The sequence below is a fragment of the Sinohyriopsis cumingii genome, chromosome 15 (assembly GCF_028554795.1).
Source record: "Sinohyriopsis cumingii isolate HCF-2022 chromosome 15, ASM2855479v2, whole genome shotgun sequence".
NCBI classification, from domain to species: domain Eukaryota; kingdom Metazoa; phylum Mollusca; class Bivalvia; order Unionida; family Unionidae; genus Sinohyriopsis; species Sinohyriopsis cumingii.
The window spans coordinates 30,496,679-30,524,600 of NC_142975.1; the positions used below are offsets into that span (position 1 = coordinate 30,496,679).

Here is a 27,922-nt window from a genome sequence, read left to right on the forward strand (position 1 = left end):
TCATGTTATAATATATATGGATATAATTGATTTCTCAGCAACTCGGCAGCGAGAGCCAGTTAAGCATCATCCTGCGCTACCGAACTCCATCAGAATGATTATCATAGGACCATCTGGATCGGGTAAGACGCAATTATTACTTAATCTGATAATGAGATGGTTGAAATGGGATAAGTTGTATTTAGTAGCACCATCCGTTGATGATCAACGATGTTATGATGTACTTAAAGATTTCAATGAAAACGCGCGATTACTGGATGAAGATAATGATGTTATAGAGTTTATAACCGATATTGATGAAGCACCATCCGTAGATTCCATAGACGGATTTATTAATAATTTAGTTGTATACGACGATGTGATGCTAGATAAACAATCAAATCCAGCCAGAATATTTTCCCGAGGTAGACACAAAAATACAGACGTGATCTATGTTACTCAACGATATACACAAATACCAAAAGTGATCAGAGACAACTGCAACATTTTAGTTGTGTTTAATGGCGTAGACACACACACGTTGCGAAATATTCATCAAACCTGGTGTGGTGGTGACATGGATATAATTAAATTCAAAAATTTCTTCTCACGAGCGCAAGCTACCCCGCATGGATTTATAACAATAAATTTACATGATCCAAGAACAAGATATCGTGTGGGTATTGATAAAATATTTGGGTAACAGGGGGAGCAGCAGAGAGGGTACCTACCAACGTTGGTCGTCAAAAAATAAACAAGAAATAAATAAACACGTAGAGTACTTTATTTTTTCAGATACTATTTCAAACTGAGGTTTTATTAGTACAATCGGTCATTGCAAAAATAAACATCTCAAGGAAAGTTCATTTGTAAAATCTGGACCTTTCTACGAGATGATTTATTTGTTTGTTTTATTTGTTTTGTCGGAATTCTATGGTCTGTTCACCCTCTCTGCTGCTAGGATAATATTCCTTCTGAAACCAGATGCAGGATTCTAGAGGCAGGAACAAAAGCATCTACACCATGTGGTGTAGAAATATCGAAGATTCAATGGGACAAACCGTTTCCCCTAAACATTGTTCTAAAATCTGGGAAAACGTCTTCGAAAATTCCACCGATTGTGATGGAAATCCATTTCAAAACAGTGAAAGTTTTTCACTCACACAGTATATTTGCAGATAAAATCCTTCCACAAAATGTCAAGGTATTTAGAGAGACTTATTGTTCTATCTATCTCTCATACACTATGAACATTTTTCTCTCGCGGATCGATTATAATTATGTTATGAAAGGGTTGCCAAGATATTGCATCAGAATAATCAAATAAGTCTGAATTGAAAGCCTGTTTTGTGGTCAGTTGTTATATAGTCGAATGATCTTACCCTCCTAGATAAAATTATTGACATGGATTTAAATACATTTCAAGGTACACATATCCCCGAATATGGAGATCCTCAAAGGAAAGTCATGTCATGCTATTTGTGATCCACACATGAAAACTTTTGATGACCTGTAAGTATGAATTGTTTTGTTTTCTTTATCTTCCACGATAATTCTAACAAACGTTCCTTCAAGAGGAGAGTGTCCTTAATGGGGGTTTCACGGTTACAAAGGAGTTACTGATCGTAGCGCCTAAAATTACCTCCCTTAGCTCCAATGCGCATGCCCACAAAAAAATTTCAGTTCCGGATAGTTCACCGTTCTACACTTGGTTGTAGAAACATAAAGTCAACAAAGGAAGGTATCTTAGCTGTATTACAGATCATTATGGTTAAACCAATGAATCAGTTATATATGTCAAACATCTTTTATTCATAATAGGAGAATAAGTATAGACATTAAATCAGATAATTATATTCAGTGTTCATACTTACATTATATCAGATAATTAAATAATATTTACTTTCCATACTTAAATTATATAAAATAATTAAAATAAATACACTGTCCATACCTGATAATATAAATTCATTATCCATAATTTCAAATACATTTGTAGAAACATTTTACCCTGCTCTCCGATTTTAAACATTGATTGCACATTTTTGGTTATATAACTTTAACAAAAACAACCTCAACAATCTGCATTTTTCATATGTTGCTATATCCTTCTTTCTCAGTTATTTTCGCAAGGCTAATAGTTCGTTTATGATGCACAAGTTAAGAAAGTTATAACACAAGTTCGATAAGAAAATTATAACACGAATTCGATACGTCAGCTGATTTGTAAAGCTGAATATTTTAAGCCAGAAATGTTTGTTTTCTAAAATAAAAAAATGGAACACGGTATTTTAATGTATTCAGAAGAACTTAACAAAGCAATATTTACATTAACTATCATAACGATAAATGAGTGCAATTAATGCAGACGGAATATGTATTCATATTTGGGTGTAAATATCGTACAATATTCAGATTAAATAACATGCCCAAAGACGTTTTTTTCTTCTTTCTGTTTAATTTTTTTTTCTTTTTGACTTTTGAAACATCAAATATCGGACGGTACATGCAATAACTTTCAGCATGATTTTTCTTTGTTTTGCTGACACGTAATAACTCTCAAATTTGCTGGGGTCTTTAGACAACATTTCTGATTGCTACCAGCAAATTCATCTAGAACAGCCTTCTTAAAATTAATTATTTCTTTTTAACTTTCCTTGCGTCAAATATGTAATTTTTTAAGATCCAGTTATTTCACAGATTCTGTCCTATTATTTTGGTTCGCCTTTTAAATCAATATTGATCCACGTGACCAGATGTGAAATTGCAAACATTATGATTTAAAAAAAGAGACTGCTTATAAGAACATGCTCTACAAGTCAATAATAAATGGATACTCACACATATTCATATTTGTTGTCTTTATCTATCAGTCACTCTTTCTATCTTAGCATCATTTTATACTCGTTTTTAACCAGAAGTATGTTTATGTAATATACGTATGCGAACACACATTCATTAGAGGATATACATACCCATGCACCAGATGAAAGGAGACAGACATACACACAGACAGACAGACAGATAGGTGAGAGCCACAAATGTGCTATACATGCATAGTGTGTCTAACATCATATTTCTCCAAATTGTATACTCTAAAATTTCCAACCGTTCAAGGAGATAAAATGAAAATAATCATCAAGGAGACTCGTGCGCCTGTCTGTTCAAGCGTGGTTGACATTTGTGCATTTTGAAAAAACTCAAGTTATTTCATGAAAAATATAATGAACAATAATAGAAAAGCAAAGGAAATAAATTTAAAATAATCATAAAGGAGACTTGTACGTGCGCTTGTCTGTTCAAGCGTGATTTACATGTGTGCATTTTGAAAAAACTCATGAAAAATATAATGAACATTAATAGAACAGCAACAGCCTAAATCAATAATAATAAAAAAACTTAAGAAGTTAGATTTTTTCTCATTGTCGTTCAACCTTCATTAACTGTTATGATTGAAGCTGTACAAAATAAATATATTTTCATTATTCTTCAAGCGAGATAAATTGCAAGAACTTTTTACGCAGCGATACACTTTCGCACAATAAAATAATACTAACTAGAGCATAAGGTAGTAATGGAAAGATAATTAAGTTCTGAAATGGGCTGATAGTATTTATTTGAAAGTTGGGACAAGCGCAAGTTAGTGAAAAAAAATAAAAGATGTAAAAATAATTGATCAAATATTGATAGAATTTCCTTTTAAGATAGTGAGATATCGTTCCTGCATGCATAATGTGAGCGGGCTGTCACATTTTCTTGATTGACTGAACTATCCGGAGGTGAGTTGCACCGATATGCCCTCTGGTGTTTTCAAGGGGAGATACTAACCGTGAAACCCCCTATAGAATTTTATGTATATGATACTCATTTAACCTTTAAAAATTATAAAGTTGGCCTTGTCATCATTGCTTCATACTAGTTAGTGCCGGCACATACATTAGAAATAGGAAATTGTTGTCTTCAGGAGGTCTAGCTTGATTTTTCTTCTTGTCTTGATTAAAGCCAGTTGTCTCTGAGAGGGAGAAATTAATTTCGAATCTGAAAAAGGTGCCATCGTTCAATCGTGAGTTTTGCACTGATTGTGACATTTCTTAGTTCTCCGAAAGAATTAGTACGATAGCCAACATTTCAAAGATAGTTGTCAACATTTAGATCAGAACATTAATTCATTTTCCATAGGGCGTAATGTTATCATATTAAAATATGCACTGAACTGGCGCACAATGCACTCATGCTTTCATTCATGAAAGTTAGAGAAAATTTCTCATCCTTGAAAAGATTTTTAGAACCTCGTTCTACTGTTAAACAGTGGGATCGCCTGGCTGCAGCTAATACGATAAGTTAGCAACAATATACATTTAGTCAGTATAAGAGGAAATACAGGAGATAAAGATAAAATCACACATTTTTATATTAGCATTAGTACATCGATTGACGTTTGTGAAGTTAATAATGGAGAAAAAATAGCCCATTTACTAGCCAATGGCTGTATCCCAAACTATTTAGTGCTCTATTTTTAGTTCCCCACCAGTACACTGGTCCACTGGCTGTAAAATAATTAACGGTTCAAACATCAAACATAAGTTTTTTCATTTTGGTGATCTAAAAAAGACAACACCCAATGAAATTATAAATGTTGTATTTCAAGAATGTTTAGAATGTTCATATATCATGACCTCAATACTGGATGACCTGGATTATGCCGACGACGTCGGGTTGCTGGCAAGCAGACACCAGTATATCCAACAGAAGACACAACAGTTGGTACAGACAGCAAGCACCATAGGTCTTCAAGTCAACATAGGGAAGACACAAGTCTTGAGGAAGAACACTAGAGTGGGCGACCCAATCACCATCAACGACCAGCCTCTGCAAGAAGTAGACGAATTCACGTACGTGGGCAGCAAGGTCGCCACGGATGGAGATTGCACAAGGGAAGTCACCACAAGAATCAGCAAGGCCAACCAGGCCTTTGCAATGCTGAAGCCCATCTGGAGGACAACAAAACTCAGCTCCCACACGAAGATCCGTATCTTCAAGAGCAACGTGCTGAGCGTCCTTTTGTACGGGTCAGAGTGTTGGAAGACCACTGCTAACATAGAGCGCCAGCTCGAAGTCTTCCAGACCAAGTGCCTGCGACGGATCATAAGGATCTTCTGGCCAAACATGATCTCGAACGAGGAACTCCGGCATACAGCGGGCGCAAGCACCATCGCTGAGACCATTGCAACTCGTCGATGGAGATGGCTCGGCCACGTCTGCAGAATGCCCCCTGACTCACTACCAAAGGTGGCACTTCGATGGACTCCACAGGGGAAAAGGAACCGTGGCAGACCCAAAGAGACCTGGCGCCGAACCGTGGAGCGAGAATTCAAGACCAGGGGCCTCACCCTACAGACCGCCCCCATAACAGCAGCCGACAGACCAAAATGGTGCTCCCTTGCTGTCGCCTCAAGCACCAAACGGCGCAGAGAGGATTGATTGATTGATTTATTTATTTATATCATGCATGTAGATAACTGAATCAATGAAGTAATTTTAACTGCTTGTCAAATGTTATTCTTTATTTCCCGTGTGTCTGTCATTTTGGTATGTAGCCATGAAATATCCACCTATATGTATTTATTTATGTAATAAGAGGAAACAGAAATACACACTGGTATAAAAGTGATATTTTGGATGCCTAAAATTTCGTTAATTAGAAATTTTGTTTTGATGAACCATATTTTACTAAGTATTTATGGCAGCTAACATGATCGTTTTGTTTTTCATCACTTGTCGCATTAAAAATTGATGAATGTCGAGGTCTGAAACCCAGAGCCAAAAGTGAGTCTACCCAGACCGTAAACTGATAATAAAGAAATCATATAAAGAATGCAGAAAGAAATTATAACATTAACATACAGATAAACTGAGAAAAAAGACAAAGGTTGTCTTTATAGGAGAAAGTTTTACTTTAAATCAGAAAACATTCATCATAACAAGGTAGAAACAAGTGTGAAAATTGTAGAGAGGGAGTCACAAAAACAATAAATAAAAGACTTTCAGAGGAAAAGCTCAATCTTGTTGCAAAAGAGAGCACATAGTTCACATTCTGGTACCGAGAGAGGAAGTTTCGATGCAATACTGGTTCTTACAACAAACACCAAAGTTTTAGAGGCTGATTTGCGTGCCATTGATTCCAAACAAAAGAGGTCAATATAATTTCATCATTATTCAATGTTGCCAAAAATTATAAATCAATTTGACTTACATTAAATAATTGGTAGAGTTAAGTAATGTCAGGAAATATAAAAACACATTATGAATAATAGGGACTATTTTTAATAAAATTGAAGCAGGCAAAATAATTGCACAAACACCATTTATTCTGAGAGGCAGAGCTCTTCACAAAATTCCAAAATGTAATATGATAAAAACATATAGGATCAGTGTTCAAATTCGGATATTTTACTGTGTAACTCATTATCAAACAATGGACTAGTAGAGATAACCTATCCAATAAAAACTAATAATTGTTTACATAAGAAATGTTGTCATTCAAAAAGCACTGATAGCATAGAATATGACAAATGTAAGATTCTGTGTGACAAAAGGGCTGATGCATTCATAATTTTCATGTCAGGTCCCGTAAAAAGAGTACATACGGGCTGATATGATTCATACAAAATGATGTTGAATTCGGTGTTCACAGAGCAAAATGAGAAATATTATATGTGTAATGGAATTCCTGAATGGAAGACGAACAGTGAGGAGAAACGTGTCTAGCATGGCGAAAAAGGGCATAATTTTAAAAAATGCACTGGTCCGATTTGTTATCTCTGTACGAGGAGGCACCCACCAATAGTCTCTCACACAGCTGCTAGGATAAGTAAGAATATCTAGACTGGCGTTTCTCAAACACATATTGAAAATTCGAACCTAGGGTCTATCTTTTTGAGTGCCAGTGTTTTTACCAGTAAAACGTGGAATGCAGAAAGCATACTATTCTGCAACGCTGACCATAGAAGAGAACAGAAAACAGTCTGAAATAATCCGAGATGAAATAAAAATAGTTAATTGTTATTTTGCAACACAAAGTACATTATTGGTATTCAGTGTGATGGTATTACCAATATGTAACGTAAACTGGAACTGAGAAAACACATTCCTCTCTGAAACTCAGTGCAGTTAGAAAATATAAGTCCAACACTCTGTTTATATTTCGTTCATCATATGAAGAAGATGATGCCGTACTTGTACTTCAAAAGGGATGGTCAGAAAGGGTATATATATATGTGTATATTGGAGGCCTATAATGTGACGTCTGACGACTGATTCCGACTGCTATAGGTTAAAGAGCTTCATGAGGCAGTGTACTTAGTACAGCGCCTAATCTTTAAAAGCTCTAAGCGACTTGTAGTATTACAAACATGGATAAAGATAAGATTACAACACAAACGCCATGAAATTACAAAACAAAAATATGATGACGATATATACGGAAGTAAACATTATTAAGTATTTAAGTCTGTTATTGTAGTAGAAATAGCTGAGTTTTAAGAGCAGTGTTGAATGAGATCATAGTTCCTCGTGTATAAGACATATGGGCAATTCATTACACGTAGAGGGGCCTGGTACACAAAAGAACGTTGTCCGTATGACTTCGTTTTAACCGTGGCAACAATGAATGTGGGAAGAGGAGCGTACGTTTCTGTGTGGGGTACACATTGGTGAGGTAAGATAGGTATATTGGGATTGAACGGGTATTCTGTGGAGGTAAATGAGCAGGGGGAGGTGTGCTCAGTTCCTCGTACTCTAAGCATGATCCGAGCAGCCGTGCTTTTAACTTTCTGACGTTTCTGTAGTAGATTTGGAGACTAGACAGAAGTGAATTACAAAAGTCAAGTCTTGAAAATACTAAGGAACACACAAGTGTTTTAGTCGCATCAACAGAAAGAAAGTTGTGAATGGAACTCTTGGTTCTAGATATGCAACCGTGCAAAAGGTCATTATCTGTTGGAGTAATGAGAGCGTGCTGTCGAGGTTTCGTGCTGATTGTGTAAATGATGGAATTGCTGATATTAATTGTGAGATAAGAGTGAAAAAGTTTTTGTTTGGTAATCAGAATGACTTTAGTTTCATCATCATTTATCTGTGACTTGTTACATGTCATCCAAGACTTCACATAGGAAATGCACCTCTTTACGCCTTGAACATCAGATGGGCAGCTATATATTTGTATACTTGAGTGTCATCAGCGTACAACTGATGAAACACTGGGTGTTGATCTATCACAATTGAGGGCGGCTGAGTATTTAGAATGAAGAGAATTGGGCCAAGAACAGAGCCTTGAGGAACACCAAAATAAAAATCTACTGGGATGGAATGTTTTCCATTTACGGAAATAATTTGTGTCCTGTTGACTAAATATGACTTGAGCCACATTAAGGCTGTATCGTAAATACCAGATACGGGCTGGAGACAATGAAGTAATATATCATGGTCTATTATGTCAAATGCCGCAGTCATGTCAAGGAGGGTAAAGACTGTTGTCTCTCCACTATCCAAAGCAGTATGAAGGTCATTAACTTTTCTCAGAACGACGGTTTCAGTTCTATCGCGAGGGCTATGCACATTTCTAAAAAGACTTTTTGAATTCAAATGAATATAAGTTGGGATAAAACAACTTTTCCTAAAAAAAATTAAATGAATGAGTTGTTGTTGTTGTAGGGTTTAACGCCATTTTCAGCACAAGATATTCTATACATGGCGGCCAGTATAATTGGTGGAGGAAGAACCCTAGAAAACCCAGGGAAGAACCACCGACCCACGAGAAGCTACTGGCAGGCTTTCTCGCGTACCAACGTTAGCCGAACCTGAGACTCGAACTCACGCAAACAGAGGTGAGATGGCAGTTATCCGTAACGGTGAGCGCTTTAAACCACTCGGCCACTCGGGGCTCCCTAAATGAATGAGAGATTAGAAACACGTCGGTAGTTCCTTAAATCGTTCTGGTCAAGTGTCGGTTTCTTCAACAGTAGCTTGACATAACAGTTTCAAAAAATGTTGGAAATTTCCCAGATGAGATAAGTATTGATAGCAACGGTTAGTGAAAGCAATATTGAATATAAGCAATTAACAGTAGTGATGTCGAAATCGGGTCGAGTTCACGTGAGTATGTGGCGCCCTTTCTCACAATATTATGTACCAAATCCATAAAGAGAGGTTCAGATGCTATTAAAGGTTGCCGTATATATTCTTTATCACAACTGTATGTTGACGATGAATGAATTGTAGTTGTGTTGTCAAGGTTATCTCTAATATATTGGACTTTGTCACGGAAACAATTTGCAAACAGTTCTGGAAGGTCGACATATGAGAAGGTCGTTGGAAGTGGCATATATTTATTCCTTGACATTAGTTTGTTAGTAATCTCGAAGAGCTCTTTGCAACTCGAAGTTTGAGTAATCTTTGTTCTTTGGTACGCTAATTTTGCTTCATGATCTATGTTTGTACCATCCTTTTTAACAGCTTTCTAGATGTGCTTATGATAACTGAGGCTGGTGGAAAGGCAAATCCTTGCAGGCTTACGGAGTTCTCTTTCAGCAGTGCGAAGCTCACTAACACTACCTTACCATGGAGAACACATTTGAATTGATACTCTGTACATGGTTGCTGGGGTATATTTATCAATAACAAAATGCAAGCATGTGTCAAGTTGTACTGTTGTAGGAGGTAGCGAATTTGCTAGGTTTGTTTGTATGTGATGCGTTAATAGAGTGCTATTTATCATACGGATATTTCTCTTAGAAACTAACGGATATGGAGAGGTTTTGATGGCACATGACGCAGAGGTAATCGTAAGTGAGTTCTTGGGACAGCAACGAAGACTGTAGAAGGTTATCACGAGGTCTATAAATAATACAGTCTAAAATGTGATCATGTTTATGGATGGGTTGGCTAACAGACTGTCAGAGGCAGAAAAAATGGACGGACCTTTGTTCTATTGAGGGTGACGTTAGGACCAGTTCAAACGATGTATGTAGGAAATTGAACGTTGTAGTATAGTAAAGATCGTGAATTATGGAGTTCTTTGCGATGACAACAATTCCACATCCGCGGGAGTGGAGTGAGAATGACTTGATGGGGTAACCGCAGGGTATTAGATCCAGATAATCTGGCTCATCATCTGATTCTTTTAGCCATGCTTCTATTAGGAAAGAGACGTCAATATCCTGACCATTGTTAAGGTTAACTATTTGTGTGTGCCTTTCCGGTGGTCATATTGACTGGCCGTTGGATACTGCGATGCAAAGTGGTTGACAAGCCTTTATGTTTGAATATTTAAGAGTAATATGAATTAATTTTTCCAGATTAAACGTCGAGTTTTCAAGATGCTGTGAAGGAAACGGTGAAATGGATATATCTGCAATCTTTCTTCCTCTTCTACGCCATCCGGCTGCGAGGCAACGTTTCTTTTTCCGCTTTCGTTTATAGTTAAGTAAAGATGAATGTAGTCCCATGTTGTTAAGTCCAGTGCACAATGTAGTATCGAGCGCCAAGGAGTTATTATTTAATACAGTTAACGAGGGTCCATCGTAGCATAAACGGATCCATTGGCGAGTATAAGGTGATGACGTCATGTTCAAAACAAAAGACGGTTGCAGTATAAGTGGGGCAAGGTGTTTGAGAAAAAGTCTAATAGTTCTCTTTTAAAAAGGTAAATGAAGGGAAACATTTCAATAGAATAGCCAATGCATGAAGAAATCACTATTGTGGATGAATACAGTCAACAAACACATATGTCAGACAAAAGCAGCACAAAATCCGGAGTAACTTAAGCGTGTTTAGCGATGGAGGCCATTTTGACTTCCGTGAAACAATACTTTCCCTAAAACTTCAACTCCAACTTTTACTTTCAGGAAATACGAGAATCAGCGTGAAGGTACATTTGTGATGTACAAAAATACAGATTTTGAAGCTGAGGTAACAGATTGAACCATAACAAAATGTTTACATTTAATAATTCAAGCAATGAATCAATGAATAGTGGAGGAATATAACAGTATATATAGAAAGATGGTAAACGTAGCATTATCATCAACCAAACGAGTCTGGTGCATCCCTCTTCACCTAATTATTAGTTCTGCTTCTACTTGATTAAAGAGCTTGCAAAGATCTACATTGCACTTTAACAGGAAGAACGTGTTTCAAAATGATTGTTTATCGATCTTAAAGGGTTCCGATCCAATATACTTTTATATAATAATAATAATAATAATAATAATAATAAACATTATTATTGGTGGTATTATTATATAAAACACTAAAAATCATATATACAATGCCTTTCTTAAAAAGCATAAGAACAAAATTGAATTATTTAACATATCTGTGATTTCTTAACATTCTGATGCCAACTATGGGTTAAATTTGATAATACATTAATTCAGGTTTTTGTTGAAATGTTTACCCTCGTCTAGAATTTATATGCATGAACAGTCTTCTGCCAAATATGCAGAACATTGAAGAAATTAGGTTAACGATCGATTTTTCCTTTCGTGTGTTTTTGTTTTGAAAGGTCCAGCTGAAGACCAAAGCATGTAATAGAAATAATCAGACGCCATACTGTCCTTGTGGTGTGGCAGTTCGAGCCGGCAGAGATCTTTTCATCGTTGACAAGTGTGAAAATGTGCATGTTATCCGAATGCAGCAGTGCTTAGACGGCGTACTTAATGGGAAAATAATGGAAGATGGAAACTCATACATAGTTTGTGTTGATTATTTTAATTTCGGAGGTTAACTATAGCATACCCCTGTATAGCCAGATGTAATCATCAGAACTCAGATTAAAGTACGGATGGACGATTTATGATCCCTAACTAATTATCCCCGTTTCCCTTTACAAGGTCTGAGAAATATTGCTTTATCTATAACAAAATTTTACCGTGATTTTTTTAATTTAAATGTTTTACAAATTTGCTAAAACGAAATAGGCACAGCGGACAGAGTGTTAGTTTGCAAACCTTACTTGCAAGAAGCAAGAATTAAGACAGATTTTACCGATTTGCTCTTCACATCATTTCAGAGACAGTCAAATGTAGATAGAACTGGGATGGTTTAGTTTTGTAGGGTGGGATGTGTAACGTTACAAAACGCTGGATTAAAATAATCTAGTGTCTGCACTAGACCTTCTGTTGCCGTTAATTAAACTATCACGATGTAAAAAGTAATGCAAATATCTTTTCAGTGAATTTAGTATATTTCGAAAAGTAATAAACATCGTAATGAGATGAAACAGTTGCACTTTGGTATTAATCAAGCCAAGATGCAACGTTAGACTATTTGTAACAAGACTCTCGGTCATTTACCGTTATTGCTTTTATAAAGAGGGGTGCAAAACAGTGCATATGGAGAATAAAAGCAACAGTACCGGCTACATATTACAATATTGACTGCTTAAGACAACATTTATATGCTTGAAGTATGATCCCAATTTAGTGCGTAGCAAGATGCAAGTAAAGTATCGTTACATTTGCTGTTGATCAATGCTCACTTTTCCAACGTTTATACTGAGCTTGTCTACTGACCTGACCATTTTTATGTTTTTATTAACCATTACTGACTCAGATAGATTGAAATTTGATAACTCATATTAAAATCTTGAAGAATTATTCGTAATGTAAAAGCAGATTGAAAACTAATACTTTTCTGATCCTCTTTAAACAACGACAGGTTCATCTCCCAACTGGTACAACGGTAACAATTATGAAACAGCAATACTCTGCCCACAGCATCGATGTGTTCATATATCCGTCTCTGGCAGACGAAAAGCGTACAACTGGTCTCTGTGGATATTTTGACGGATTTAAGACAAATGATCTTAGAAATAGGAATGGTGAAGCATACAGCCCAGAAATAAAATCTGATTGGGATGACCCACAAGGTTTCAATGATGAGTGGAGGTAATACATGATCTACGCTAGACAACAATTGTATTCCTCATTTTCTATTTATATATGCATTGTAAACACGTATGAGACAATATGTAAGTTTATCATTAAAATGCACTATATTTAATTACTTATTTATGTATAACACAATCCTTTACAGATTTGTACAACTACTTGTCTCAGGATCAAATATGGCAAGATCTTTGAGAACACCAATGAAGATACATGCTGTTTTTGCACAGCTTTCCACATTGTTCCCAATACTACTATAAAGATTTTTCGATATTTCTCTTTATGTTAAGGTTAAAGATTGGTTACCAATAGCTAAGTCTATATAACAACAATGACTGGAAATAGTTTCACTCTTGGTCTATATCATGGATATGTTTGCTCCGATTTAACGTAAAAAAGAAAAGCAAACAAAGCGGTTAAGTGTATACAAATGTAGAATACTTCAGAAAGAGTCATTTATAGGAAAGGGATTGAAGCAATTTCGTTGAAGAGGAATTTTGTTTAACACGTGCATGTTCCATGGAGAAGAAAAAAAAGTTAATATTGAAATAAGTTTCTTAAAATTAAAACTTTTTTCTGAACCATTTGAAATATCATTTTCGGGAAATGTTATATGACATATTTTTTTATTCTTTATTCTCAATGCGTCTCAAGGGTTCAAAAAAGCGAAGATTTGTTCAAACCATCAAATCATGCCACACTACGAAAATGGAGAGAAGAACTATACATATGCAGTTGTGGTAGGAAAAAAGGTTTAGAAGACATCGAAACTACTGCTACTTGCTCTCCAGATCTCCAGAAGACTTGTGAAAGGGACAAGGAAAAACCTGCAGAGGCAGGAAAATGTGGACTATTTCGAAAGAGAAGTACCGATGACTCCAGAGAAGATTATGCAACTTACGATGTGGATTCACTTGAAATTCAGGATATTCCTTTAAAAATATCTGAAAGGAGTGCAAATGTAGGTTAATAGAAGGCAACCACACATCGTTCATGTCTGCGTAAAACTTTTTTGATTACCTGTTTAAGAGGCTTTGCTCTAGTGTAAAACCCTCTAATACACAAAACCAGAATCGAGATGGTCACCATTGCACTTAAGTCATCTTACTAAAGACACAGAACCAGTCGCTAGATCACCATTACACCGAAGCCATTTTGCTAAAGACACAAAACCAGTCGCGAGATCACCATTACACTTATGCCATCTTGCTAAAGACAAATGGAATGAATCAGATATGTTAATATTTGAAAGCTCCGTAAAAAGGGAACTGTACAGTACCTAAGTTATACAAGCATAATGATGACACCGTTATGTATCACATTCAAGTAACATGAACTCAAGTTAGATCTTAAAATTCAGGTTATCTCTGTATCTATTGTTGAAAATAAGATCCACAAAACAAAGTATCCAACCGCTCCGGTGGCCTAGTGGTTAGAGCGTCCGCCTCGGATGCGTTAGGTCGTGGGTTTGGTCCCCGGCCGAGTCATACCAGAGACTTAAAAAATGGTACTAACAGCTGCCTCGCTTGGCGTTCAGCATTAAGAGGTTAGTGTTAGGACTGGTCGGCCTGGTGTCAGGATAACGTGACTGGGTGGGACATCATGCTACATGTCTGCGGCATGATGCCCCAGTACTAGACATCACTATAAACTGCCACATTGCAGACATCGTAGCGATATGACTGAAAAATTGTTAAAGCTACGTTAAAAATCAAAATCACATCACATCACAAAGTATCCATAAGTCTTAGCTAGTATAATGGAACATCCTGTATGTAATGACGCTGAATAGGGAAACCCAACACAAGAGGTTAAATTTTGTCGACAGGAAAAATGTTTGGCCTTATTTTTCTCCACGAACTATGTAAATCAAAGGTGGGATTTTTTTTATAAAAAACTACAAACGATGCATATTTTAATTATTTTTTTTTACATGTGTTTTAACCAGACAGCTCACATTTGGTACAGTTGTGTTCAGCAAAAAAATATGAAAAACGATTTATGAAAATGATTATATTTTTTGACGCCATGTAACATTCACGTTAGGTACTGTAAGGATTTTCGGCATGGGCGTTCCAAAAGGATAATTTCTATCTATGCAGATAGAAAATGTGATAAATTACATTTGTATATCAAGAGAGAGAGAGAGAGAGAGAGAGAGAGAGAGAGAGTGTGTGTGTGTGTGTGTGTGTGATTTGGATTTTTTAACGTAGCTTTAACAATTTTTCAGTCATATCGCTACGATGTCCGCAGCGTGGCAGTTTTTAGTGATGTCTAGCACTGGGGCATCATGTCGCAGACATGTAGCGTGATGTCCCACCAAATCACATTATACTGACACCAGGCCGACCCATCATAACACTAACCTCTTAATGCTGAGCGCCAAGCGAGGCAGCCATTAGTACCATTTTTTGTAAGTCTTTGGTATGACTCGGCCGGGGATCGAACCCACGACCTCCCGCAAAGACGGTGTTTTATTGAATGATATCATCAAAGAGTAACGTATGTGCAAGGTTATATCTCGAACAAGTTATGCTAACCTTCATTCCATTAATTCTGTTTTCAGATTAAAGTGATCGACTTATATTTTTATGTTTACAATTAGAATGATAACTGGTTTTTTGTTCTGTTCTTTAAAAATAATTACTTCAAATCTTTGACATATAAATTCACAGATTAAAATTTTTATATCAATTCAGTCTTAATAATCGAAATAATGAAAGAAAAATGTAAATTCTATTTCAGACAAGAACCGTTTACACTGAAAACACCGCTCGTGCAGATTGCTGGAATTACTTAAATTCATCTGCAGTGTTTCAAAAGTGTTCTAATATCCCAGACTTTGATGTCCAGACGTTTGTTGACACTTGTGTACAGGATGCAATGGTATAAACAACATCGGATTTTATTTTCTTTCGAAAATGGTGCATGAATGAATATTCTGTCTAGTGAGTTTTTTGACAGAGTTAATAATACACAATACAGAACCATGAATACAAAACAATTTATTAAATTCTTTGCTATTTAGGTCAGACATTGAATCAAAACTAATGCTAGACCATAAGCATTGCCGATTTATTTGACCTTGTATTAACAATAACGTATCCCCTGTTGTAAATAGAATATTATTTTAATGCATTAACAAATTCCAATGTGCATACTACCTAAATGGTTAAAATATAAACTATAATATTAATAAAACATTTCAATCGATTAAGTAATCATAATATATAATTTATATTTAAGTTTAATGCCTTACTTTTCTCTCACATTTCTGGTGAACATTATATATATATATATATATATATATATATATATATATATATATATATATATATATATATATATATATATATATATATATATATATATATATATATATATGTGTGTGTGTGTGTGTGTGTGTGTACGCACAATTTTACCTCTATTGCATGCATATGTTTCTACCGATATACAAAACAACATACTTACCTACCAACAAATATGTACATATGCTTACGTCAATATAGATATGATGCTGATTCTTCAGAAACCTACTGTCTTGTTTTAATTGTATTTGACACTTTTCTATGAATTCATTTGGGAGGGTTACCTGCTGAGAAAAACAATATGCTATTCTTCTTTTATTGATTAACGGAGATGTTGAATCGTTTTGTCAAGCTCTGCATTGGCATTGTTCACGTTTTTATTGCAAGAAAGTTTGAGAAATATTATTAAATTACGCAGGGCTTAATAAATTCAATATTTTCTTCAATTTATAGCGCGCAATTCTGCCATTTCTTGTTCAACATAACATTTATCATCTTTTATATTTTCCAGATTACAAACTCGATGGATTGGGCTGGAACCCATCTCGAAAGCGCAAAATCTAATTGCATTTTTCAAGTTTATTTGAATCAACCTATTCCAGAAGATGTTTTACAAACTTTAGGAAACTTCACGAGCTCGAATAATTCTAGCGAAGGGACATACAATAGAACATCATTGGAAACAACGAGTCCTCCTTCCAGCAATACATTTATATACAGTGACACGTTCTTGAAAGAATTAGAATCTATATCTTGCCCTATAGATTGCGATTCACATGGTGTTTGCAAAAATGGTTAGACTTTAGTCAAGTGTAACTATTGGTGTATGTATATATATATATATATATATATATATATATATATATATATATATATATATAGAGAGAGAGAGAGAGAGAGAGAGAGAGAGAGAGAGAGAGAGAGAGAGAGAGGAAAGGTGGGACGGTTGCTTGCTGAAAAGAGTTATTCCTGTTCAATGCCCAAATATCATGTAGGTTTTAATTACGTTTCTTACGATGTTTTCTGAAGGGTCTTTGTGCCCTATAATTTATTTATGTTTAACGATAACGTAGTTTTCATACCAATGATACCAAATTGTTTTCCCTTCAATATTTCTTGATGGTAGACTGTATCTATCTTTATAAAATGCTGAATAATACGATGGTAAGATGGAATAAAAGGAATACAATATTATGCTTATATCACTAATTTCCTGTTGAAAAACAAGCACGCTTTGTGCATTGAATCCTTTCTCACTGCAGGTACATGTGAATGTTTCACGGGGTTTGGGGATGTGGACTGCTCAGTAGACCTCAGTCGACCTCCTATCATGAGTGGCATACCTGACCTTGGTGTTTGCGATTTGCGAAAACGTCTCTGTCAAAAAACTTCTGTTCTTGGACAAAATTTCATAGATGTACTAACACTTTCCTGTCGACTTTCAGATTTTAGGGTAGGTCTTTTAACTTTAGTCTCGCAAATCAGACCTTTGTAATGTCCTTCCCCATGAACTTTACCTGCGGATTTTGTTTAGCATCCTGTCTTTAAGCTTTAAAGTATGAAGATATGGTTTTCTGATATTGTATAGAATTTCACAGATGTACACGGTTTAGAATGAATGCTTGGTTTAAGGATATGGTATATACGCAGTTTAAATTAACAGCGGAGTTGTTCATGGCGTGCCGCGTGCGATTTTGTTATGTTAGCAGTACTAATCCATGTGAATTAAGAGTACCCTTTAAGTACAAGTATTTTATTCTCTTCTATCTGCTTGCAAAGGTACTTGATATATAATTGATATACGTGGTAATCGATCTGGCATGAACAGCAGTCATACACGGTTATTGTTTGAAAACTTTTGCGGGAATTCTCAAGAATGACATTGAGCCATTGAACTAAACATCTTCATTCATATTTAGCAGATAGTGTTATCCCTAAGCTATGTACATGGTTAAGGTTTAACAAATTATTGCTGGCTGAATTAATTCTCCGTAAATCAATAAAACTTTAGCTGCAAAACTGATCATCTCTTTTATATAAATTATTTTATCTACAAATATTCACGAATCGATGTGCAACAATATGTCTGTTTTTAAGTTTATGTCTGTCCTTAAAATGCTAGCATATCTCTACGTTTTATTTTCTCTGACTTTGACATGAACATTCATTTGTTTATCTACCTAAAAATACAATGACACGCTCAATTACTTTAATCATACAAACATGTCACTTTAAAATAATTAACAAATTCTTCAATTCCTTTAATTCAAAAGGTAAAATATAACTTTTTAAAAGATGCGAATGCATATTTATTATAGATTAAATAATGAAATACTGAGATATATCAGTCGGAGAAAACATATCACCACAGCGTCGATATCATTTTCGGAACTACTTCCATTTTCCATTTAGGAAGTGCCCTTATGTCTGTTATTCAGACCTGTATTTTCATATTTAGGCCTATTTCATCTTCTTCTTTTCTTCTTCTTTTTTTCCTTACTCTGTTACCCTCCCACCCACCCTCTCTCTCTCTCTCTCTCTCTCTCTCTCTCTCTCTCTCTCTCTCTCTCTCCCCCAGGAAGAACAGATATGAAAACAGGGCAAGAACTTTGAACCTCTAGCATACAGCTATGTAACCAATGTGAAAACGCCAAGAACAATGTCTAAAAATGAACCCCAACAACAAAATTAGGCTACAAGTATTAAATGTTTTAGAGTTGCTATTCAATGTAAAACATGCAAATTGTCATTGACTTAACTTACATTCACCTGTTGCTATTTGATATTCAATATCACCTGTACAAAATCGTATACCTGTTGCTATTTGATATTCAATATCACCTGTACAAAATCGTATACCTGTTGCTATTTGATATTCAATATCACCTGTACAAAATCGTATACCTGTTGCTATTTGATATTCAATATCACCTATACAAAATCGTATACCTGTTGCTATTTGATATTCAATATCACCTGTACAAAATCGTATACCTGTTGCTATTTGATATTCAATATCACCTGTACAAAATCGTATACCTGTTGCTATTTGATATTCAATATCACCTGTACAAAATCGTATACCTGTTGCTATTTGATATTCAATATCACCTATACAAAATCGTATACCTGTTGCTATTTGATATTCAATATCACCTATACAAAATCGTATACCTGTTGCTATTTGATATTCAATATCACCTGTACAAAATCGTATACCTGTTGCTATTTGATATTCAATATCACCTGTACAAAATCGTATACCTGTTGCTATTTGATATTCAATATCACCTATACAAAATCGTATACCTGTTGCTATTTGATATTCAATATCACCTGTACAAAATCGTATACCTGTTGCTATTTGATATTCAATATCACCTATACAAAATCGTATACCTGTTACACTCGACAACAAACAGTATATATGTCTGAGAAAAAACTCTTGATAATATATAGCAATAAACTTGTTCAAGTAGTGATTTTAACTGTGGTCACAATCATAATCATGTTCGAATAAGATGGAGAAATCAGGCATTTAAGTAAGTGACGATCTAAATTGGGCTACATCGTATGTTACCGAAATCGACTACAAACTTGCCAACACTAATAAAGAAATAAACAAACATGGAAACCAAAACCCTTGCAAGGAAAATCACAATAAGCAAACAGTTATTTAAAGATGTTACGCTCTGAAGTCTGTTGAACTAATCCGCCAGGCTTCTACAGTATTCTCACCCCAGCAATGTTTACTTTATCAATCTGCACAACAGCTCTATTAACAGAAATAACAATCACTTAATTTTCGCATGTAAACAGTCATTAATTTGGCACAATAAACAATTTTAGTATGTACAATTTAATTTTAGAAACGGTCGCTGTCCTAAAAATATCGTAAGATTTATTAACTTCCTTTTATCGATGTAGTAATAGGGCAGTTAAAAACACTGGCAAAGAATATACAAAACAAAGCAAGACAAATAGTAAGTTTTTGCCTTCAAACGTTTATGGCGAAGCCACAAATGACAATACAAAATGTTTCCACTTCAAGACTGAAACATTTCCTTATATCTACTCGCAGAACATAGATGTCCTCTGTATACATAATATGACAAGGTATAGTATCCCATCCCATTTCAACAGCAAAGGCTGCGATTTTGACTCAAGGGAGACAACGTCGATGCAAATAAAATGCTGCATACCGACTTTGAAAGTTCTTTCTTCGAATTTGTATTCAACTGTGCACAACCAGTATCCTATATAAAGCAATTATAGGTAATATTATATTATGTAAAATTGAATAATTGTTAGCTTAAATATATACATTTTATAAGATTACACTCTCTCTCTCTCTCTCTCTCTCTCTCTCTCTCTCTCTCTCTCTCTATATATATATATATATATATATATATATATATATATATATATATATATATATATATATATATATATATATTCATTCATCTTGACGACACTAGTCAACATGTTCAATAAGCATTTGCTAAAGATAATCCTTTGAGAAGAGGTCTTGAAAATGATCGTATGCTTGTTATTTCAATATAACATTTACATGATTGTGCCTGCAGGCTTTCTTGATAATGAAAACTTAATTATAACACAGATTCAATCGAATGGCACCAAAGAAACACACAACAACATTACTCAGGGTGCCAAAAGAATTAGTAGTGTGGAAGTCGAGTGCCCCCTGCCGGACAACAGAGGTACTAGAGAAACGGGTTTGCCGGCAGGTGACAGCAACTATCTGGCTAGAGGATATCGCATTTCTGTGAGCAATAATGGTGAACTCTTCAGTCACGAGTCAACGTTACTGATCTTTGATTCCGAATGTGTCAACTGCACTAAAGCTGGCTTCGACATTCACTGCGTGATGCAGGTATTGCTGAATTAATTACGAGATACACTGACTAATGTCACTGCAAGCACCCAGTTATTGTTAGGTTTAAAATAGCATATTCATCTAAGTAATATAAACAATAATACATATATACAAATGACACAACTTAAGTGTGCTAAATGAGTCATAAATACTTCCTGATCCATGACACACCCTACTGATCAATTAACGAGTTATAGAAAGTAACAAAAACAGCAAGCTACCCGACTGTTTTTTCCTAACTATACGTTTTATTTGTCAGCATTTCGATCGCCTAAATTGTAAATAATTATGCATGCATTTCCTAAGCTTTTTAAGTTATTGGAGATTTATGAAGAAGTGAGAATTCATAGTATACTATGTATTTTGGACTTTCCCATACAGTAGCTGATGATTACGGGGTTCACAAGTTCTCATAAATGCGCAACAATCCCATACACACTTACTAGCTAGCTAACTAACTAACTAACTAAATGTATTTTATTAGGACGGATTCTGTTTGATGGACGGAAAGTGTTACGAGGAATTAGAGTCATCTGGCTGTCAGATTTGTTCGGCAAGTATTGGTGGCTTGTACAGCTGGATCAATGGGCCAGGTACCTAAAATATCTTGTACGAAAATTGTAACAGCAAAAAGAAAAAACCCACAAATGATATTTAGTTTTCACTTCACACATACGATTATCATTGGTTGGTATCTAAAATGATTTCAAGTAAGTTTGAAAAATGTAATAAATGATACAAAAGATTTAATTGATTAATGTTTTTTACAATCTCAATAAAGTAGTTCTGAGTGTGTGTGTGTGTGTGTGGATTTTTAAGAAAGCTTTAACAATATATCAGTCATATCGCTACGATGTCTGCAGTGTGACAGTTTATAGTGATGTCTAGCACTGGGGCATCATGCCGAAGACATGTAGCATGATGTCCCACCTAGTCACATTATCCTGAAACCAGGCCGACCAGTCTTAACACTAACCTCTTAATGCTGAGGAAGCTGTTAGTACCATTTTTGTAAGTCTTTGGTATGGCTCGGCCGGGGATCGAACCCACGACCTCCCGCATCCGAGGCGTTCTGCTTGTTTTTCTGAGAGTTGATTCATTTTGATATTCAACAAGTCTGCAGTGCATTAAGGTTTCAGTTTTGTGTGTATGGAAAGCATTACAATCTATGTTTTATGTGCATGGAAAGCATTACAATATATGTTTAATGTGCATGGAAAGCATTACAACCTATGTTTGGTGTGTATGAAAGCATTACAATTTAGTTTTTGTGTGTTTGAAAACATTACAATTTAGTTTTTGTGTGTACAGAAATTCGGAAATATTTTTGTGAGCTACAGTAATCAAATTGTTAAGCCACTAATTGTGTCTGATACCATATGACTTAACCCCCAACAAAGAAAATGAATGATGTGTTAATGGCGTCTCCAAGCATGCGTTGTTTTTCTGATGCACAATGTTATAACATATAGATTTAACGATGCAGATTTAACGATACAGATTTGACGATACAGATTTGATGATAAAGATCTAACGATGCAGATTTAACGATACAGATTTGACGATAAAGATTTAACGATACAGATTTAATGATACAATGTTTTGCCCTCATCAAAAATTACCCGTCAGAAGAGAAACAAAAATCTGGGATACAAACAAACAATATCCATGAATGAAAACAAAATTTGTGTAACACAGATTTGTTCAGCCCTGGCATATATATTTTGGAATCATATATTTCAGTCGAAAGATTCGTACAATAATTCCAGCATGTTGCAGTACCGTGTACAATTACCTCGTGCTTGGTTCCATTTGACTTTAACTTCATATCTTTAACTTCGTTTTATTAGTTTACTATAACATATTTAACTGCAAGATGTAAGATTTTATTCGTTGTACTTTGTACATTACCGACACCATAAATCAGAGAAACTGCTCAGCATATAAAAGATTTGCCAGTAATTCTTTAAACTTATATTTATGTACAAGTGCATGCTATAATAAAGTGATTGAATAAGATGGCCGCTATCGCTTAACCGGCTTGAAGCAGCTGTTCCGTTTTTTTAGTGCCTTTTTCACGATATTTGTGCTTGTTGTCTGTTTTCATCTTCGTTATTGTGTTCATTATGTATTGGCTGTTACATTCGTATGTGTTTCTTCATCTCCTTGTTTTGGAAACGAGAACAATTAGACTTTTTCTCAGCTGTCTTGCTCCACTGTTTTTGAACAAACCGCCATCACGTGATACTCGCCTGTCAACCCGTTTATGCTACGATGGACCCTCATTAACTGCTTTAAATGTTCACTCCTTGGCTCTCCACACTACATTGTGCTCTAGACTAAACGAACTAACTGGGACTACATTCATCATTACCTAAATGAAAACAGAAGCGAAGAAAGAAACGTTATTTCAAAGCTGGCCGGCGTAGAACAGGAAGAGGAATTCCAGTTATCTCCCTTATTTCGGCACAACCATTTAAAAACATTTCGACCATTAATTTAGATAACCTAATCAAATCCAAATTAATTCGTCAACCTTTATGTCAACTATCCAAGAAATACCTCTGCGCATTGCATTATTCAATGCCCAGTCAGTAGGACCACCGGAAAAGTGCACAGAAATAGTTAATTTTATCAACTACGAAAATGTTGACATATTATTCTTGACAGAAACATGGCTAAAAACATCAGGCGATGAGCCCAAGTGTGCGGATCTAACACCCACTGGTTACTCCACCAAGTCGTTCCCCCGTAATTCTCGCGGAGGTGGAATTGCTGTCATCAAAAAGAACTCTATGATAAAACGTCTTAACTACACAGGAAACTCAAATAGATCAAAACTCATAGATTCCATTAATGTTTTCAACCTCAAACAGTCAGTTAACCAACCCATCCATAAACATGGTCACATTTTAGACTGGATTCTTTATAGACCAGATGATAACATTCTACGTCCTCCCTGGTATCCCATGACCTTGCATCAGATCACCTCTGCATTATATGCCATCTAGACGTATCAGTCCCTAACCCTCCACATTTATCTGCTACTAAGAGAAACCTTCGTATGATGAATAGAACCAAACTAATGCACGACATCCAAGCAAACCTAACAACTTGCTTACTTCCTACAGCAGAACAACTCGATAACTGCCTGCGTTCATTACTCGACAAACATGCTCCAGCTACCAAGTGCAGAGTATCAATTCAAAAGTATTGTCCATGGTATAGCAGTGGTAGGGACCAGCTTCACGCTTCTGAAAGAGACCGCCGTAAAGCTGAGAGGCTCTGGCTTTCCACCAGACTCACTATTCATAAGCAAATCTATGAAGTCACTTAGAAGAATGTCACAAATATAGTCCATGCAGCGAAATCAGCCCACTACACTACTAAGATCATGGAAAGTTCCAGCTGCAAAGAGCTGTTCCAGATTACTAACAAGCTAATGTCCAGGAGCAAATCAACACCACTTCCAATTACCTTCTCTCAAGTCGACCTTCCGGACATGTTTGCCAATTTTTTCCGTGACAAGGTACAAACCATTAGAGATAAGCCTGACACCACAATTTCAGCTGACTCGTCGTCACCATACAGTTGGGATACAGAATTTGAGCGGCAACCATTATCAGCATTTGAACCTGTCTCTATGGATTTCGTACGTACAATCCTGATGAAGAGTGCACCAAAGTCATGTGAACTTGAGCTAATTCCAACATCACTGCTGCTTGAATGCTTAGATCCAGTATTGCCTTCACTAACTGACGTTATTAATACCTCTCTCTCATCTGGGGAATTCCCATCATTTTTTCAAAACTGCCATTGTAAAGCCTCTGCTGAAGAAACCAACACTAGACCATAACGATTTAAAGAACTACCGCCCAGTTTCTAATCTCCCATTCATTTCAAAAATCTTAGAAAAAGTTGTTCTATCCCAACTTGTATCTCATTTAAATTAAAACAGTCTTTTTAGCAATGTACAGTCTGCATATCGCCCTTGCCACAATACTGAAACTACTCTTTTAAAAGTAGTTAATGACATGATCTCTGCGTTGGATAGCGGAAAGATTACAGTCCTCACCCTCCTTGATTTGTCTGCAGCATTTGACACAATAGATCATGATATATTACTTTACCGTCTCCAGCATGTATTTGGCATTCATGATACAGCCTTACTGTGGTTCAAGTCCTACTTGGTCGACAGGACACAAATTGTATTTGCAAACGGAATACACTCCAACCCAGTTGATCTCTTCATTCTGTACACTCAGTCGCTCTCAAGTGTTATAGATCATCATCCAATGTCTCATCAGTTGTACGCTGATGACACCCAAATATACAAATCTAGCCACCCAACTGAAGTTGATGCTACCATCCAAGGTGTACATAGGTGCATTTCTGATGTGAAATCATGGATGACTTGTTACAAGCTGCAGATGAATGATGATAAAACTGAGGCCATTCTGATCACAACAAAAAGACTTTCTCATTCACATCCTTTACCTCAAACAATAAATATCAGTGACGCCAACATTAAATTCACACAATCAGTACGAAACCTAGGTGTTACTCTAGACAGTACTCTCACACTGCACCAACATGTCATGAACATATGCAAAGCTGCATATCTTGAGCTGAGACGCATCAGCTCAGTTCGTAAATATCTTTCAGTTGATGCCACTAAAAACACTTGTGTGTTCATTCGTACTTTCAAGATTGGACTATTGTAACTCAATTATGTCTGGTTCATCTCAATATCTACTCCAGAAACTTCAAAAAGTTCAAAACAGAGCTGCTTGGATCATACTTAGAGTACCACAATCAGAACACACCTCCCCGCTGCTCTGTACCCTACACTGGCTATCCATTCGATCCAGAATCAAACACAAACTTTGTTCTTTGTGCTACATTTCACTGACGGACTCTAGTCCAACATACCTATCTGACCTCACCCATGTGTATACACCAGCAAGATAATTAAGCTCCTCTTCCGACAATCGTATACTCATTATTCCCACTATGAAAACAAAGTCATATGGACAACGTTCTTTTGCATACCAGGGCCCAGCAACGTGGAACGAATTGCCCACTGAATTTAGACACAAGGACACAGTGATAACATTCAAGAGGGCTCTCAAAACTCGCTTATTTTGACTGCAAGAACAAACTTAAAGACCTAATGATGTTTCCTACCTGAAATATTCTCAGCATGTTATTTATTTTTTTAATGTATTTCTAATTTCATGTTGTTTGTTTTAGTAATATTATTATGTTTCTTATCTTCTAGGTGTTGTCTAAAGTTAAAGCGCTTAAAGCTTCCAGAGATTAGGCTCTATACAAAGTCCTCATTATTATTATTATTATTAACAGGTCAGTAGAAGTATTCATCAATTTGTTTCAACCTTTATTGAATATAGCCGTACAGCTAGCAAATAAATATACATGATGACATTGTAATACGAAAATGTGCTTGATTCAATTATGCTTAAAACTCTTTGAATAATGTTGTCCCAATGAACTTGCCTCCACTCTATATAATTTTGCTTTAATTTTCTAAATACCATTAATGGCAGAATGTCCAAATCAACATACCTCTGGGATGTCCCAAGAGTCCAAACTTTGGATCATCGGTGCAGTCCTAGGGCCAGTCGGTCTGATATTCTTGCTCTTGGCCGTAGTTATCAGCGTCAAGAAATCTACACGGTATTACGTTTGTGTGAATATGTTATTAACAGATCTCTTCCAAAATACATACAAGCATCCATACCCAGACATAAAGAGCGTATTTCCGTTTAATCGCAAGGAAGATAGCGAAATACATAAATAAGACATAATCGGCTGGTATATTATTAGATAATCCAGTGTAATTTGTATCGCTAACATTCCGAGGTATAGACATATATCGATGTGATTATTCTTATATTTCCGGCTGAATTTCATACACTATTTTAGTTCTTAGATAAACAAAGAGACATGTCTCCATTGTGTTTATTTGACAAACCCACGTTTTAATTTTGAAAATTGTGTTATGTACAAGTTATTCGTAAGCATGCGAATATTTAAAAACATCGAAGAAAGAGAGGAGAAACTTACCTTTTCTCATTTCTATTCTATTATACTTCGTCCTTTATTTCAGTATAAAGAAGGTCGCTGCCAGCCAAGAGTGGACAGCATGTGCGATCAGATCGTAAAATCAGTCTTATGCGACTTTGTCGCAAACATAGTTATCATCTATTCCCCTATTCTATGTGTAGTATTCAAGGACTGTAACAGATCAGCATGACATAAATGTGTAGTACTCAAGGATTGCAACATATCAGCATGACATAAATGTGTATTATTCAAGGATTGTAACATATCAGCATGACATAAATGTGTATTATTCAAGGATTGTAACATATCAGCATGACATAAATGTGTATTATTCAAGGATTGTAACATATCAGCATGACATATTCTGCTTAATGTGGTTCATTTAACTGTGACGACTATAACTGGTCTCGTGTGGCAGGAACATTTTCTATTTGAGCTTAGTTCTCAGTAACGTCATTTTGATTGTTCTGGCCTGCATTTTTTATTCATGTGCAGACATATTTGACAAAATGAAGAAAATATCAATTATTCAAATCAGATACTTGAAATTTCACCGCATGGGGACTTATTTTTATCTGTGTATAACCAGCCTATATTATCAATATTCATCTTTAAAGTTGTGGAAGGATGCTGCACACACACACACACACACACACACACACACACACACACACACACACACATATATATATATATATATATAT

At 35.7% G+C, this 27,922-nt stretch overlaps 1 protein-coding gene across 1 annotated transcript; it reads left to right on the forward strand.

The window, feature by feature from the left end:
• Positions 1–964: 964 nt before the first annotated feature.
• On the forward strand, positions 965–27,922 carry LOC149781485 (von Willebrand factor D and EGF domain-containing protein-like). The gene is made up of 13 exons (XM_089935568.1): positions 965–1,183; positions 1,406–1,491; positions 10,884–10,947; positions 11,543–11,731; positions 12,697–12,926; positions 13,581–13,887; positions 15,672–15,812; positions 16,746–17,028; positions 17,497–17,687; positions 20,856–21,128; positions 21,616–21,724; positions 26,699–26,828; positions 27,262–27,922. The coding sequence occupies exons 1-13, from the start codon at positions 1,103–1,105 to the stop codon at positions 27,314–27,316; spliced, it is 2,139 nt and encodes a 712-aa protein (XP_089791694.1). The 5' UTR covers positions 965–1,102; the 3' UTR covers positions 27,317–27,922.

Excerpts from the sequence above, each read along its gene's own strand:
- LOC149781485 (XM_089935568.1), top strand. The coding sequence starts at position 1,103 with ATGGAAATCCATTTCAAAACAGTGAAAGTTTTTCACTCACACAGTATA. Across the intron at positions 1,184-1,405 it reads TCCTTCCACAAAATGTCAAG|GTACACATATCCCCGAATAT; the intron begins GTATTTAGAGAG and ends ATACATTTCAAG. Across the intron at positions 13,888-15,671 it reads TATCTGAAAGGAGTGCAAAT|ACAAGAACCGTTTACACTGA; the intron begins GTAGGTTAATAG and ends ATTCTATTTCAG.